This window comes from Terrapene carolina, unplaced genomic scaffold (genome assembly GCF_002925995.2).
Source record: "Terrapene carolina triunguis isolate 2854851 unplaced genomic scaffold, T_m_triunguis-2.0 Scaffold84, whole genome shotgun sequence".
Taxonomy (NCBI): Eukaryota; Metazoa; Chordata; order Testudines; family Emydidae; genus Terrapene; species Terrapene triunguis.
In genome coordinates this window covers 35052568-35067004 of record NW_020664435.1, presented here as the reverse complement: position 1 = coordinate 35067004, position 14437 = coordinate 35052568, and the positions used below count along the sequence as shown (strand labels likewise).

The window sequence follows — 14437 nt, the reverse complement described above, 5'->3', positions numbered from 1 at the left end:
GGTGTATTCAAGTAGAGTGCTGTGGTATTCAAAGCATCCATTGCTAGATGGCTGAAGGAGTGGTTCAGGAAAGGTCATGTGGACAAAAGCACTGCTGGGTCCTTGGTCATTTGGGCCCATACCAGTAGGGTGCAGGTTACCTTCTGGCCTGAAGCGGGAGATGTTTCTCACTGAAGCTAACCCTTTGCAGCTTCAGTGAGAAACTTCTCCCCCTTCATGCCAGAAGGCAACCAGCACCTTACTGGAATGGGCTCAAATAATCAAGGACATAGCAGTGCTTTATTTTATACTCCATTGTAGGCTGAATGCATGGACTCTTTGGACGCCACGTTTAGAAGATGGGTTCAGTGTACTGCAGTCTGGATCCCTCTCTTTCTTTTTAGTGGTCACCCATGTATCTGTTCTGGAGCCAGCATTTGAAATTCCCACTGTCCAGACCAGAAAGAGCTGGACATTTCTCTCAGTGATGAGGTTTCTTGTTTCTTTGGTAGGATTTGACCATAATCTTTTCCTACTCATAGCAAAAGAGCAAGGAATTTCTGTGCCCAAACTCTTCATAGAGCATGCAGTCACTAGAGGGTAACTACTAATCTAGGCTATGGGTTTTTCTATAGAATCAGAGATGACAGATAAGGATATATTTTCATTTTCTTGGGCCTTGCATCGCTCAGAAGTAAACTGTAAAATTGTTATCTGAACTTCTTCCCTATTTTTGTTTGTTTGTTTCCTGATTGTATTAATATCAAAGGTAAAAGTAGGTGTCAAGGCTGAATCCCTACTCTGTCATTCCGAGTGCAGGAAGTAGGGGCCCGCAAGGATTTTAAAAATTAATACTTGCCAATCCAGGCTTGTATTAAACTCCCAAGGTTACAGCTTTTCTCTGACCTTGGCTTGATAAACGCTGCCACCACCCAAATGCAAAAAACCAACCCTATGAACCCAGGAAGGAGCGCTTGGGAATTCCTCTCTGTTGGATACCCTCAAACCCTTTCACACACACACACACACACACACACCCCTCTGGGGAAAGAAAACAAAGGAAATTAGCTGTGGCGATCAGCTAATCAACCAACATGCACAAACCTTTTAGGACACCAAAAATCCAATCCTGTTCTTTAAAAAAGTAAATTTTATAAAAATAAAAAGAAAATACATCTGGAACTTAGGCATTTGCTAGATTTTAAAAGAGCAATTCCAAAAATTAAGCACCCAAAATAGCTTTCTTGGGGGTTCAGTTTAAAGATTACAAGCAAACAAAAGCATCTGGGATTAGCACAGAGTAGATCCACAAGCCAATAAGAAATAAAATAAATAACCCTAATCACATCTTTTTAGACATTCCCTAATTTTACTTATGTATCTGAGGCTCAATATAAGTAGGTTCAAGCTTTGAATTGATAATCTGTAATCATACCTGACTTAAAGCTACTTACAGCATTGCTACCCTGCAGTCCAGAGAGAACAACAGACAAAGGGAAAGTTTCTTTCCCCATTTTAAAAAGTTCTAGCCTTCCCATTGGCTCTTTTGGTCAGGTGCCCACCTTTTTTTTTTCTTTACCTGGGGGATTTTTAACCCTTTACAGGTAAAGCAAATAAAGAACAGCTACCAAGAGGGATTTTACAGCTAACTGGCTGGCTGGGTGTCCATCAAAGGGAGCTATCCCCCCACTTTATTTATCACAGCAGGTCACAGCAGGGAGAAGGGGAAAAGAGGTTGAAAGGAATGGTTTGAGGAAAATGCATAAAACGTGGGACAGATGAAATAGAAAGAAAGACAGAAACATTGTATGTTTGAGGGGGGTAACAAAAGAAGGAGTGAAAGAAGCACCAGGATACACAGTCAACTGACAGAAAAGAGGAATAAAGAGAAGGAGAAGGAAGGACAGATAAAGGCAACAAGTATTTTAAAATAAATGTTACATAATAGCAAGCTTAAAGGTAAAATGTTCAATTAAATCAATCTATTTATCTAAAAAGGTAAAATGGGTTATGAGAGCCTAAATGGGGCTATGCATACTGCAATTGCCTTAGGAAAGCAACATACTGGGTCTGGCCCAGCTTAGTAATAAAGCTAAAAGATTTGTCTTCGTTGCAATAAAAAATTAACCCTGAAAAAGTCAGGCTTATTTGCATTACTAGTATTGACATAAATACTTCCTAGCCAAATGTATTAATTAAACAAATGTAATCATTGAAGTGTTCTTATTAAATTTATAATGCATTGATATTTCACAATTTGGGTTGCAGTCATTTAACACAGCTAACCCATTTATGAAAAATTTGATAACTGAATATGGATTTTTGTACCATTTCCATTCCATTTTGAAAATACAAACTGTATTTTTTCCTTAGATCACTGTATCTGTTTGCTTCTTTTATGGCTCCAGTCCATAAGAGAGAATATCCAAAATCTTAAAGCTAGTTGCAGTGAAGGAGGACACTGGACTACAAATGTAAATGATTGAAGTTAGGTACATAAACCCACAGTGCATAGGTGCTGGAGAATGTACATGTCCTACTGAAGTCAATGAGACCTCTTTGTGCTTGATCAGGACAATTTTATTTAGGTGCCTAACTTTGACACCACATTTCAAAATCTGGCCCAACAAAAACATATTTCGTGACAATTTGTGTGTGTGTGTTAGTTAATCATGAACTAAAATAATTAATTAACCTTTTATACTGATAGGATAGCTGTGGCCAGCATTGTCTGGAAATCATGCCCAGTGACAGATGCAAAAATGCTGTGTAAGAACTTGTTACAGGTTCTTCAGGACATCATACAATTAATGACTATATCCCAGCTTTACAGCTGATGGTGACATTTCAATATTGTTCATTATTGTATATAGCATTTGCTGAATGAAATGCTAGTTGTGAGGAGGGGTTAAATTCTATGTATAACCCTTAATGATAGTTCAGCATGGACATTTAACAGAACTAATGCAAAACCTGTCCATTTTTATGGGATTTACTGCAGCAACAATGCAAATTTCTTTTAAGAATAATACATCCATTTGCTCTAACACTGCAAACTATGTCATATTATCAGTGTAGAACTATGTAATATTAAACTGTGCCTCAACAACACAAACATATCAGACTACCAGGATTTTGGAAAACGAAGAATTTGTAATGGCTATTTTTTATTAACTTCCTAGTGGTAGCTGATAGAGTATGTTGTAATTGGATGTGTTTGTTTATTTCAGTGGAGCACTTATTCTGCACCTGAGAGTAACTGTTCCAGTGCTAATAGGATATGGTGTTTTTAAAATGGACATTGGTAACAGTTTTTATTAATTTTCAATTGTGGAAGACCCAAGGTGAAATTAGAATAACAGGCTGTCTTCAAGTTATAAATAATTGTTATTAATGTCTATCTTCCATTTTCATCACTGGGATTACTCAAATCAACGGTTTATGCATGAATAGGGAGTTTCTCAGGTGAAGGGTGAAGAAGCTACACTTTTAAAATATAGTTTTAAATTCAGAGTGTTCCTTTTCTCAAAATAATGAGAGGAAGCTAGAATGTTACTTGCAAGTTTCCAAGGGATGACATACTTGTGATGAATTAACTACAAACATCACTGCTGCTCCACAGAAATAAAGTGCACATTTAAAGCTGACACTAAGTTTAAATTCTAATGAGATTCTCAGGATTTAAAGCTATCTTTGTATTTTAAAGAAGACATTTGTTTGATGAACTTGGTCATTTCATCTTACAAATAAAGCCCATAGCATGTTGGTTGATTGGTTTAAAGATACTGCTTTACGCATAGCAACCAGACTTTCTAAAAGGGGAGATCTTGTGTACAGATGATGAAACTAACTTAGCAAATATTCTAAAATCACCACATTTTACCCTTCTTAGAAGTGTGGGAGCTCCTGGAGACATCAGAGATTGTTTATTATTAGTAGCAGTAGTAATATAAAAGCACTTAGAGCTCGCAACTGTGATCAAAAACCCACTGTGCTAGGTGCCATACGATAGTGGGGCAGTAGCAGAATTATAGTTAAAGTGGAAACTAGCTTACTGTTTAAATGGCCAATTTTCCTAAGTGCTCTACAGTAAATGCTTAGGGAATATCTATACTTCAAGCGCTACAGTGGCACAGCTGCAGCGCCGCTGTAATGTAGATGCTTCTACAATGTCAGAAGGGGTTTTTCCATTGCTGTACTAAATCCACCACCTTAAGGGGCAGTAGCAAGGTCGATGGAAGAATTCTTCTGTCAGCCAAGTGGTGTCTACACCAGAGCTTATGTCAGCTTAACAGTGGAGGAGTGAGGAACAAAGCTGGGAACCTCACAAGCCAAAACACATGGATAGAAATGGGATAGAGGCCATTTTTAAAAGGTGGCTGCTTTGCTAACAAAGGGCCATACCATTGGCACCTATAAGCAGAACTTGCTGGAGAGAGTGATGGCAGGACAGTAACTGCCTGAGGACGCTGACCAGAACCAGGATTCCCAGACAGGGTGAGATTGGACCAGGGGGATTGCATTCAGGACCGTTTGTTGATTTCCATAGATCTGTAACTTCCTTGTGCTTTAACAATAAAGTGATTGTGGTTAAGAATTCCTTTGCTAAGCCTGTGTTCATTGCTTTGCTGCCAGGTTGTCCCTGAAAGGTATATCTAGAAAACCAGAGCTGTGACAACTAAGTGGACTCTGGGGGAACCTGTCTAAACCACTGGCCTTGGGATAGCTGGGGCACTAGTTCTGGGGTCTAGGTGGCCAGATTCTGGGCCCTCCCTTCCCAAGAAGGGTGGCACATGCACCTGGCAGTGTGCCTGAGAGATCACTGCTACTAGCTCCAGATCAGTCACTACCCAAACTCAGGGAGGCTTAGAAGCACATGGGATTTAGGGATTGGATCCATTCACAACAAACTTGTATCCATCCAGACTAGAGGGAAACGGGGCCAGGTTGTGACAACAGGTTAAGACAGTGACAGAACCAGTAACAGAACTCTTAGTGGCTGGAGCTGCAGGCCTAAGCGTTTAGATTATGAAATAATTGAGGACATTGATATATGTTTGGTTCAGTGTTTCTTGGCTTTCCAGGGTTTAACAGGACCTCTTCTCTTTACAGGGTTTCCTAAAAACAAAGGTACTAAGACTGATTGCTAATACTGTCTTTTGCAAAGTATTAAAACAATTGCACAATAACACTTCAGAAATATGGCACTGCTTTTAATTCACGTTTCATGGTCCAGCTTGAACATTAACTAGAGAATAGTAGATGCCTTTTTCAGCCAAGAGTTGCTGATGTGTTCCTTGTTCTACGACCCTTCCATTCTGGATTACCACTATCTTGTCAGCATTCTGCACAGTGGACAGGCGATGAGCTATTACAATACAGGTGCGACCTTGTCTTGCTTTATCCAGTGCTTCTTGGACAACCTATTCAATTACCAAAGCAGAAGATACATTTGTCAAGTAATGCATAGAAACCCCTTCCAGCTGTTAGTAAATGAGGTATCTGATATCTTTTAATTTAAATTATAAATTACCAGTGAGAGAGATGAGGTTGAATGACTCCAGGGAACAGTAATGGGATGAATGTCTAGCTTCCTGTTTTAAATCTAGCTTGTGTTCACGATGAGCGAGAGCTCTTAATATTGATAAATGGTTGGATACCTATTTGAACTAAGGTGGTAAACATCTCAGGAGAATTGCTAAAGACCTGTGTCCACATCACCAAAATCATCACAGCTGGCAGCCTTGTTGGCAATCTCAGCAGAAAGACCAAGTATTGTACAGGCACAGAGCTGGTTCCTTTTAGGCCAGTTTTAAGTAGTGGTGGAATGCTTGTATTGCCGCAGTTGTAAGGAAGTCATTCTGGTATTTCATGAGCACTAAGTTCACTTTAAAACTACAGAGAAACCTGTTTTGACAGCAGTGGGCCACATATCAGTATTGTCAACTGCAAGTCGTCAAAAATCAGGAGACAGGCCACAAAATCTCATGAAATAAATCTTGAGATTTTTAAAGAAATACTATTTTGGATTGTTTTTTATTTGTCTTCTGGTTTCTGCACATTTAGGAAGCACTTGGGTCATGTTTTCAAGCTTTTCTCACAAACCAAGAAAATATTTTTTAAATGACAGCTGAATTTCTCACAATCATATTATTGCAGGCCCAGCTCCTGATCAAGAACAAATACTGAGAGACTCGCAATAAAATTGTGAGCGTTGGCAACACTGAACCAGCGTTGCCAAATTTCATAACTTTATGGCATGTCTTGTGATAAGTATTTTTCTTAAAGCCCCAGCTCCTGGAGAAAAGTGATCTCAGCTTCCATTTTTAAAAAGGAAGCAAGTCTCTGGCTGTCATGGTTGCAGGGAAAAGCTTGAAAATGTCACCCAAGTGCACCCTAAAGGCACAAAAAAAAGAAAGCAAACAAAAAGCCATGAGATTCTTTCCTTGCAGAAATGACCATGTGGGGAAGAATGGGGGGGGGGGAGCAAAGAGTACAGTAAAAAATAAAATTGACTAAACCAAGACTTAAAATTGGAGAATATGTTTCCCAGAAATATTTCTCAGAGCTGCCAAGTCTCCCAGATCACACAGGAGACTCCTGATTTCTTGTATCCTCCCCAAGATCCAGAGCAGCTGTTTGAACCTGCTGTCTCAATTCTGAGACCTACTACTCTATGGTTAGAATCCTGGAGGACTCCAACCATAAAGATGTTTTTTACAGTACTGCCTCCAACTAGCCTACTGCCATAGAGATACACCCAGTGTAATGTGTCACTCTAGCTGTTCTTCTTTAGGGGAGAAGAGTTGGGGATGAAGCTCTAGGGCCCAGCTGTATGATTGGAGGAGAGTTGTATGCTGATCAGAGTGTTGCTGTAGATGGGGTCTCTGTTGCAGAAAGCCTGCCCTAACTGGAGTGAGGGCCTAGACATGCCAGAGTCCCTGGGGAGAGGGAGATTTAGCCAAGTGTGTTTATGGGGGAGAAAGAAGAAGAAGGGGGATCTAGCCTTTTGCATTCTTCTGACAGTAGGCAATAGAAAAGTAATTGAAGACAGTTTCATAGAAAGATATTTGGATTTGGGTAATCTAGATTTAGACAGTTGCTGTCATTTATACAAATGAGATAATGCCTCAGTATATATGCATCTCATTTGTAGAAAAGTTCTAGATTTCCAGACTTTGGACTTTTACAGGCATTTATGGAAATCAAAGTGGTAATCGCAATTGTTGTATTAACAGCCATGGTTTTAGATTCCCCCTGTGTACACAAACAAGATACCTTTTCACTTTCTGTATCTAGAGCAGATGTGGCTTCATCCAGTAGCAGAACTTGAGGATGACGTACAAGAGCTCGAGCAATAGCAATACGCTGCTTCTGACCACCCGAGAGCTGAGTTCCTTTGTCTCCCACACGGGTATTATATTTCTAAATACAATAAACACAAGTTTAGAAGGTGCATCCAACCAGCAATTTAGCCTGGATTTGGACTTAAATCACAGAGTCCAATAGAGCATGTGCTTTCTACTCTTGGCTATTTTATTTCAGCAGTTCTTTGAAAGCAGATGACCACAATTATTGAAGGCCAAAAACATCTGTCCATCTTAGGTGCTTATATGACCTCCATTACCATACTACCTGAACATCCCAATCTTTAATGTATTTATCCTCACAACACTCCTGTGAGGTAGGAAAGTGTATTATTCCCATTTTACAGATGGGAACTGAGAGGCTCACACAGGAGTCTATGGCAAGTCAAGGAATTGAACTACCCCTTTATTGTCTCCCAAGTCCTAGGCTAGCATCCTAACCACTGGACCATCTTTCCCCTCGTGAGTTCACTTTGAAGGGAAAATCATAACTTAAAAAAGAGAATGTTATGGTTTTAATCTAAATTATGTACATATCTAATTGACAGTCACGTCTGACTTGGGGCATCCAAAAATGTTAGTTTTTAAAATATGCATACAGTTTACTAATGAACTGGTTGGTGCTCCCTCAAAGCCTGCACTAGCTTTTGTTTGTTACACTGTAAGGATTGCATATGATTTGTTGGATGATTCAGTCTGGCAATGTTCTCAGCCCCTAACTGAACCTTTAACAAAAATAATTTCTACCAAGTGTTTTAGATAACAAGGGGCTAACAAAACAAACAAACAAAATATTTTAAACAATCTTTAATTAAAAGCATTTATCTCTCTCAATTAATCAGGTTTCACATGCTTGTTTTCATAAACCTAGTTCTCCACTGGCCTATGGAGTCTTCCAGAAAAAAATGTTGTAGAGAAGACTTGAATTTCTAATGTAATAAGGCATGGAAAAAACAAACCCTTTTAGGTTCCTTTACATCCCAGAGGAGCATAAAAGGGCATAACTCCTTTTTATTTTTCTTTGTAAGTCACCCTTCGTTTTGAGTAAGAAACAAAAGGTTTAACTTACATTTGGCAGAGAGTCAATGAAGGAATGTATGTTGGCTGCTCTTGCTGCATTTACAATCTCTTCAGATGACACCTCTCTACTGTTATCTCCATATGCAATATTCTCAGCAATACTGCAGTCAAACAGGATCGGCTCTTGTGAGACAATACCAATCTGAGCTCTAAGCCATTGGATATTTAATGCCTTTGCATTTTGGCCATCCAGCAGCTAAAAAGCAAGAATACTTAAATGTCAGAGATAGGAAAGCTTTGGCTTACACGAAAAATGTTACATTAACTTTTCCATTCTGTATAGCTAATATCAACAATTCTTTGCAAAATACTTTATACAATCATTTTGGTGGCTTCAGTTCATTCGTAAGGAAATCTCAAAGGAGATAATTCAAGCTTCCAATCCCAGTTCCTTAGACTAGCTTTCTAACCTTGAGCCTTATTCCTTCTAATGTTGTACATATTTATAAAAAATAAATAAAGTGATACACAAAGCAAACACTGCAGAATTGAGTAAAATCACACTTTTAGGTCTTGTCTACAAGGCAATGTTTTACAGGTATAAGTTAAGTTCTGAATTTAAACTGCTACAATTATACCGGTATAACTGGCAAGACTTTCCCACGTAGTCAAGCCCTTAGATTGTGAGTGTTTTGGGGCTGGATGCTTTATAAAAAATAGCCAGTCTGAAGAAATTTCCCTTCAAACACAGGATTATAATTATCCTTGTAAGATATAGACTTTGATACCTGGAAAGATACTGGAACAAATTATGTAACTATCAATTTGTAAGCACCTAGAGCAGTAGTGGGCAACCACGCAGCCCATCAGGGTAATCTGCTGGCGGGCCGCCAGACAGTTTGTTTACATTTGCACAGCCGCCGGAAGCTCCCAGTGGCTGCAGTTTGCAGCAGAGGCAGAACCAAAGGGGACCCTGCTACATGGTTACAGCGCAAATTTCATTCAGATGCATGTTTTAATGGATCCGATATTACTGCAATATTAGCCTGATAAGAGACTGAGACGAGTTACTCAACGTGGGGGATCTTCTGAATCAATATGCCCACCATCTAAGACTCCAACTGGCTTGCCACTTTCCATTTTTCAGATCCCTGCATCAGCTATCTCACTGATTGCTTTGGGGTCAGATCCAGAATTGGTGGTTGAGCCGGATACAAGTCTCATAACAGAGACGCAAGTATTTCCTACGCAAAGTCTTCCTCCTCAAAGTAATACTCGTGGATATCCTATGTATCAAGCTGGTGATACGATAGGAGGTTGGGGAAACTGACAAGACTGGCCTATGCCTCCTTGTATGCCTTGGCCATATTAGCCAACTCCTATTTATGAATACCATAACAGAAAATCTGTCTTTCTGGTTGGATCATCTTCAATCAGAACACTCAGATCTTAGAGCTAGGGAACATTCCTCTTCTTTGGCACTGGATATCCTCTTGGAAGAGGAATATCAGGAGGGATCTCCACAGGATGAATTCCAAGACTTCATGGAACCAGAAAGTGATTCATCTGATCTCAATGTGGGAGTAACAACAGCATCATCTCCTTCAGGCGATGCAATTCACTTTCACAAATTAGTGGACAGAATGGCATCCACTTTAAAATTACCTTAGGTGGCTTTGAAGGAGGCTGCACATAAAGTTTTTGACATTCTGGGTCTGGGTCTACAGTTTTATTGCCCATGTAGAAGGGCTCTGGCATCAGCAAAAATTCCTTTTGTCTCTAATCCAGCACCATGCCAACCAATTTCAAAAAAGGCTGACAAGTTCTACCAAATTCCACCTGAGAGATTCTCTTGTTCTAGCAGCAGTGCTTCAAAAACCTAGGTCAGGTCTTCAACACTCTACTCCTTATGATAAAGAAGGAAAAAGTTGAACTCTCTTGGGAGAAAATTGTTTTCTTCTGCTTCCTTCAACATGCAAGTGGCAAACTGTCAAGCAGTGATGGCCAGGTATTAGTTTCAACTGAGGGAGAACATGTCAATCTTCACCAAACATCTCTGAGAGATTCAGAAAAAGTTATCAACTTTCATCAAAGAGAGTCAAAATGTGACCAGTAATGCCTTTAGGGCATCATTTGATGTATCTGACACCACTCTGAGATCTGTGGCATTGGCAATAGCTCTACGTAGGCATTCATGGTTATGATCTTCTTCTCTTCCTATGGAAATGAGATCTACAGTATAGAACTTACCCTTTGAAGGGGGTGGACTATATAGTACAAAAACTGATGAGATATTGGAGAAGATAGAGCCTTGCTCCACAGCTAGATCTCTGGGGCTACTGAGGGAGTACACCTAAACCTGTGTTCAGATATCATAGGCAATATGTTTCACCTTCTTCCTCTTCATCTTTCTTTAATCAAAGGAGACATCCATACTATCACAATAGCAGGAACTACAACAAGCATCCTCTCAATCACAGGAAAGGAAGAAATCCTACAAATCCCAGATAACAACAAAGAATTCCTCGGCCACATCCTCCCTGCAAAATGTCAAGCCACAGGTTTGACATGATAATCAAGAGCTTTGAACCAATTTCAGAAAATCCTATCTGTATTTTTGGAGACCATCTATCCCAATTTTATGATGTATGGACAACTATCACATCAGACAGGTGAGTTTTCGACACAGTAAAGGAAGGTTATACTGTCCAATTCAAAGCCCTTCCTCCATGCAAACTCCTGCCTCTTCCTTGTCAGGGCCGTCCATCTGGCTCTCAAAGCATTTCTTCTGCAGATACAGGATGTAGTAATTCAGGTGACTATGGATGACATGTCCACAGTATATTATCTGAACAAACAAGGAGGAACTTGATTGTCGCCACTAGGCAACAAGGCAATAAAGCTTTGGGACTGATGCATCCTATACAACATTTACCCAATTACTTTGCATATTGCGGAAGAACAGTGAGATCATGGATTGTCTGGACAGGGACTCCTCACAGATGCATGATGGTCTGTAAAAGACGCAGTTATTCCAAACTTTTTCAGGCTTTGGGGGTTTCCAGACATAGATTTGTTTGCCACCAGATTCAATACAAAATGTCCCTCTTTTGGCTCAAGAGACTGTCTATCGTTGATGGATGCATTTTTCTTACACTGGGGAATGGTGTTGATGTATGCATTTCTCCTATTGCCTCTAATCCTCAAAGTTTTTTTTTAAAGAAAATAAAATAGATTTGGCCAGGATAATTTTAATTGCTCCAGCCAGGCTGTGGCAACAATGATACATGGAGTTACTCCATTTATCCAATGGCAAATACAAGATGCTCCTGCTATCAACAGACTTACTGTCCAGAGAGGGGAGGGTTTGTACCCAGATCATCAGTCATTACATCTAACAGCGTGGGCAATAGGACTTCAACAGATTCAGGAAGATCATGCTCTGTTGAGGTGCAGCAAGTTCTTATTAATGCTTGAAAAAGCATCTACCAGGAGAAGCTACAGTTATAAATGGAAAAGATTTGTTATCTGGCAACTGATAGGAATGTTGACCCAGTCTCAGTTCCCATACAACTTGTTTTGGAATATTTGTACTTAAAAACCGGGGTGGGGGAGGTTGTCTTTCTCCTCCATTAAAGTCCATTTAGCAGCAACAGCAGCATTCCATACTCATGCTAATGGAAAATCCATCTTCTCGCACAAGTTGGTGAAACATTGTTTAAGAGGTGTATTGAATTTCTATCCCCCAGTATGGGAGTTGGCCCCTCCATGGAATTGAAACTTAGTTTTAACACAACTTATGTCCCTCCCATTTGAACCTCAAACGAGCTGTTCTTTGATTCATCTTTCTAGACAGACAGCTTGTATAGTAGCCTTCACTTCTGCTAGAAGAATTAACGAGTTACATGCATTGATGGCAGAACCCTGTTATACTACTTTTCAAAAAGATAAAGTGTTTTTTGAGCACACCCTAAATTCTTTCAGAGTGGTTTCAGAGTTTCATGTTAATCAAAGTATTAATTTACCTGTATTTTTTCCCCTAAATCTCATACAAGTAAAGGGGAATCTAGAGTACACTCCTTGGATACGATAAGAACAGTCTTATATTACTTGGAGAGAATGTATTTAACTCATATGCTGGTACTTTTAAGGGTTGGGACATTTCAGCACTTTGCCTGTCCAGATGGGTCAGACTGTGTACTGAAGTGTTATAATGGAGCTTCACTTTCTCCTCCTGTTCTGCATTCTACTAGAGCGGTTGCTACAACTGCAGCATTCACTAAACATATTCCTTTTATTGAGATATGCAAGGCTGGTACGTGGAATTCAGTTCACACTTTTACAAGACATTATGCTTTGGATGTGGCAACAAAGTCTGGTGCACAATTTGGCAGAGCGATGCTCCAACTGCTGTTTAATTAGGACTCCACTCCCTCCTTCCAGTTTACAGTACTGCTTGCCAAACTATCCCCAGAGCAGGAATATGCAGAGGACACTTGAAGAGGAAATGAAGGTTATTTACTTGTAACCGGAGTTCTTCAAGATAGATTCTACATATTCACACTCCCCACCAACCTTTCCCACTTCTGTAGATTCCTACTTTTAGGGTTAATCAGTATTTTGCTTTAGTATTTGAAGGGAACTGAGGCAGCAACAGGTGACACTCCCCTTTTCATAACCATGCTCGCAGGACACACTGAAACACTAAGGGCAAGGGAAAGAGGGGTGGGGTGCCCTAACTGTCACTGCTACTAGAAGGTTCCACCATCCTGGCTGCATCCAGTCAGAGCATCCCAAGATTGGGAATATGCAGAGTCCATCTCGAAGAACTCTGGTCACAAGTAAGTAACCTTCATTTGGTATGTCATAAAAATTGATATGTACGTGCTTTTTAAATGTTAATTATGTAATGGGGAGGTTTTATATGCACTTTACACACATTTCAAACCTAGATTATTGTAAGCATTTAGGAAATATTCATCACTATGATGTCTGGATGCACCTTAAATTGCATAAATTTGGTCTTTAACGTTAAAAATAAGGAGCAAAGGTCCCATACTTCTCTGCTGCTCATAGTTTTAAGATACAGGAGGGAGGGGCATTTATATTAGTACAATATATAAAAGTGTATCTGCATCTAATACATTTTATAGGTTTATAATAATTAGCCATCATAGGGCCCGATCCAAATCCCATTGAATTCAGTGGAAGTCTTTCCACTGACTTCAGTATGTTCTGAATCAGGCCCATGTAGCAATTTTCATCCATGAATCACTTCCCTTAACTCAAAATGATAGGGGAAGTGTGGAAAATTTTGCATTCTGCCTATCTTCACTATGGTTATACACAGAACCCTAAAAATCCACTAGTGCCTCCACTTAATCTTCACAAAGGATACAAAAATATCAAAAGTACCTATTACATTTTATTATATTAACAAGAATAAGATAGGTAAATTATCATTTAACCAGGATCTCACAAGGAATCACTTACCAGTTCTCCATTAAGAGGATCATAGAATCTCTCAAGCAATTGAACAACAGTGCTCTTTCCACAGCCACTGCTGCCTACAAGCGCCAGTGTCTGTCCTTTTTCTACATTAATATTCAAACCTTGAAGCACTTGGACATCTGGTCGAGTTGGATAGTTAAACATCACTTCTTTGAATGCTATGTTGCCACCAAATATATCCTATAATTGAAATGGTAACATCTGATCAATTTTTAGGAGAATTCTGACAGATCATAAAACAATGTCCAGAGAACTAGAACCATCCTGTTCCTATTGATTTCAATGGGAGTTTTGCCATTAACTTCAATACAGCCAGGATCTGGTCCTTTTTGTGACGTTTCAAAAATTAACACATGGTGTAAAATTATTTTGAAGACAGAGATTCTGCTAGTTCTGCTTCACACCAGTTTTAACATAAGGCCAAATTTTCAAAAATTATGGTAATTTTGGGTCGCCAGCTTCGCCTAATGCTTTCTGTAAATCAGGCCCCTTTGAGAGTCTCAAGTTAAGCACCGAATAACAATAGCCACTTCTGATATTCTTGGCCTGTGTACCAAAGC

General features: G+C 39.6%; 1 protein-coding gene across 1 annotated transcript in view; it reads right to left on the bottom strand.

Annotated features, from left to right (window-relative positions):
* Window positions 1–5171: 5171 nt before the first annotated feature.
* ABCB1 (ATP binding cassette subfamily B member 1) overlaps window positions 5172–14437 on the bottom strand; it is a 74559-nt gene continuing 65293 nt past the window's right edge. The window contains exons 25-28 of the mRNA XM_024197525.1: window positions 13860–14057; window positions 8416–8622; window positions 7258–7404; window positions 5172–5402 (exon numbers count right to left, since the gene is read on the bottom strand). Coding sequence (XP_024053293.1) covers window positions 5205–5402; window positions 7258–7404; window positions 8416–8622; window positions 13860–14057 — 750 coding nt within the window. The 3' untranslated portion in view covers window positions 5172–5204. The remainder of the gene's footprint in view (window positions 5403–7257; window positions 7405–8415; window positions 8623–13859; window positions 14058–14437) is intronic.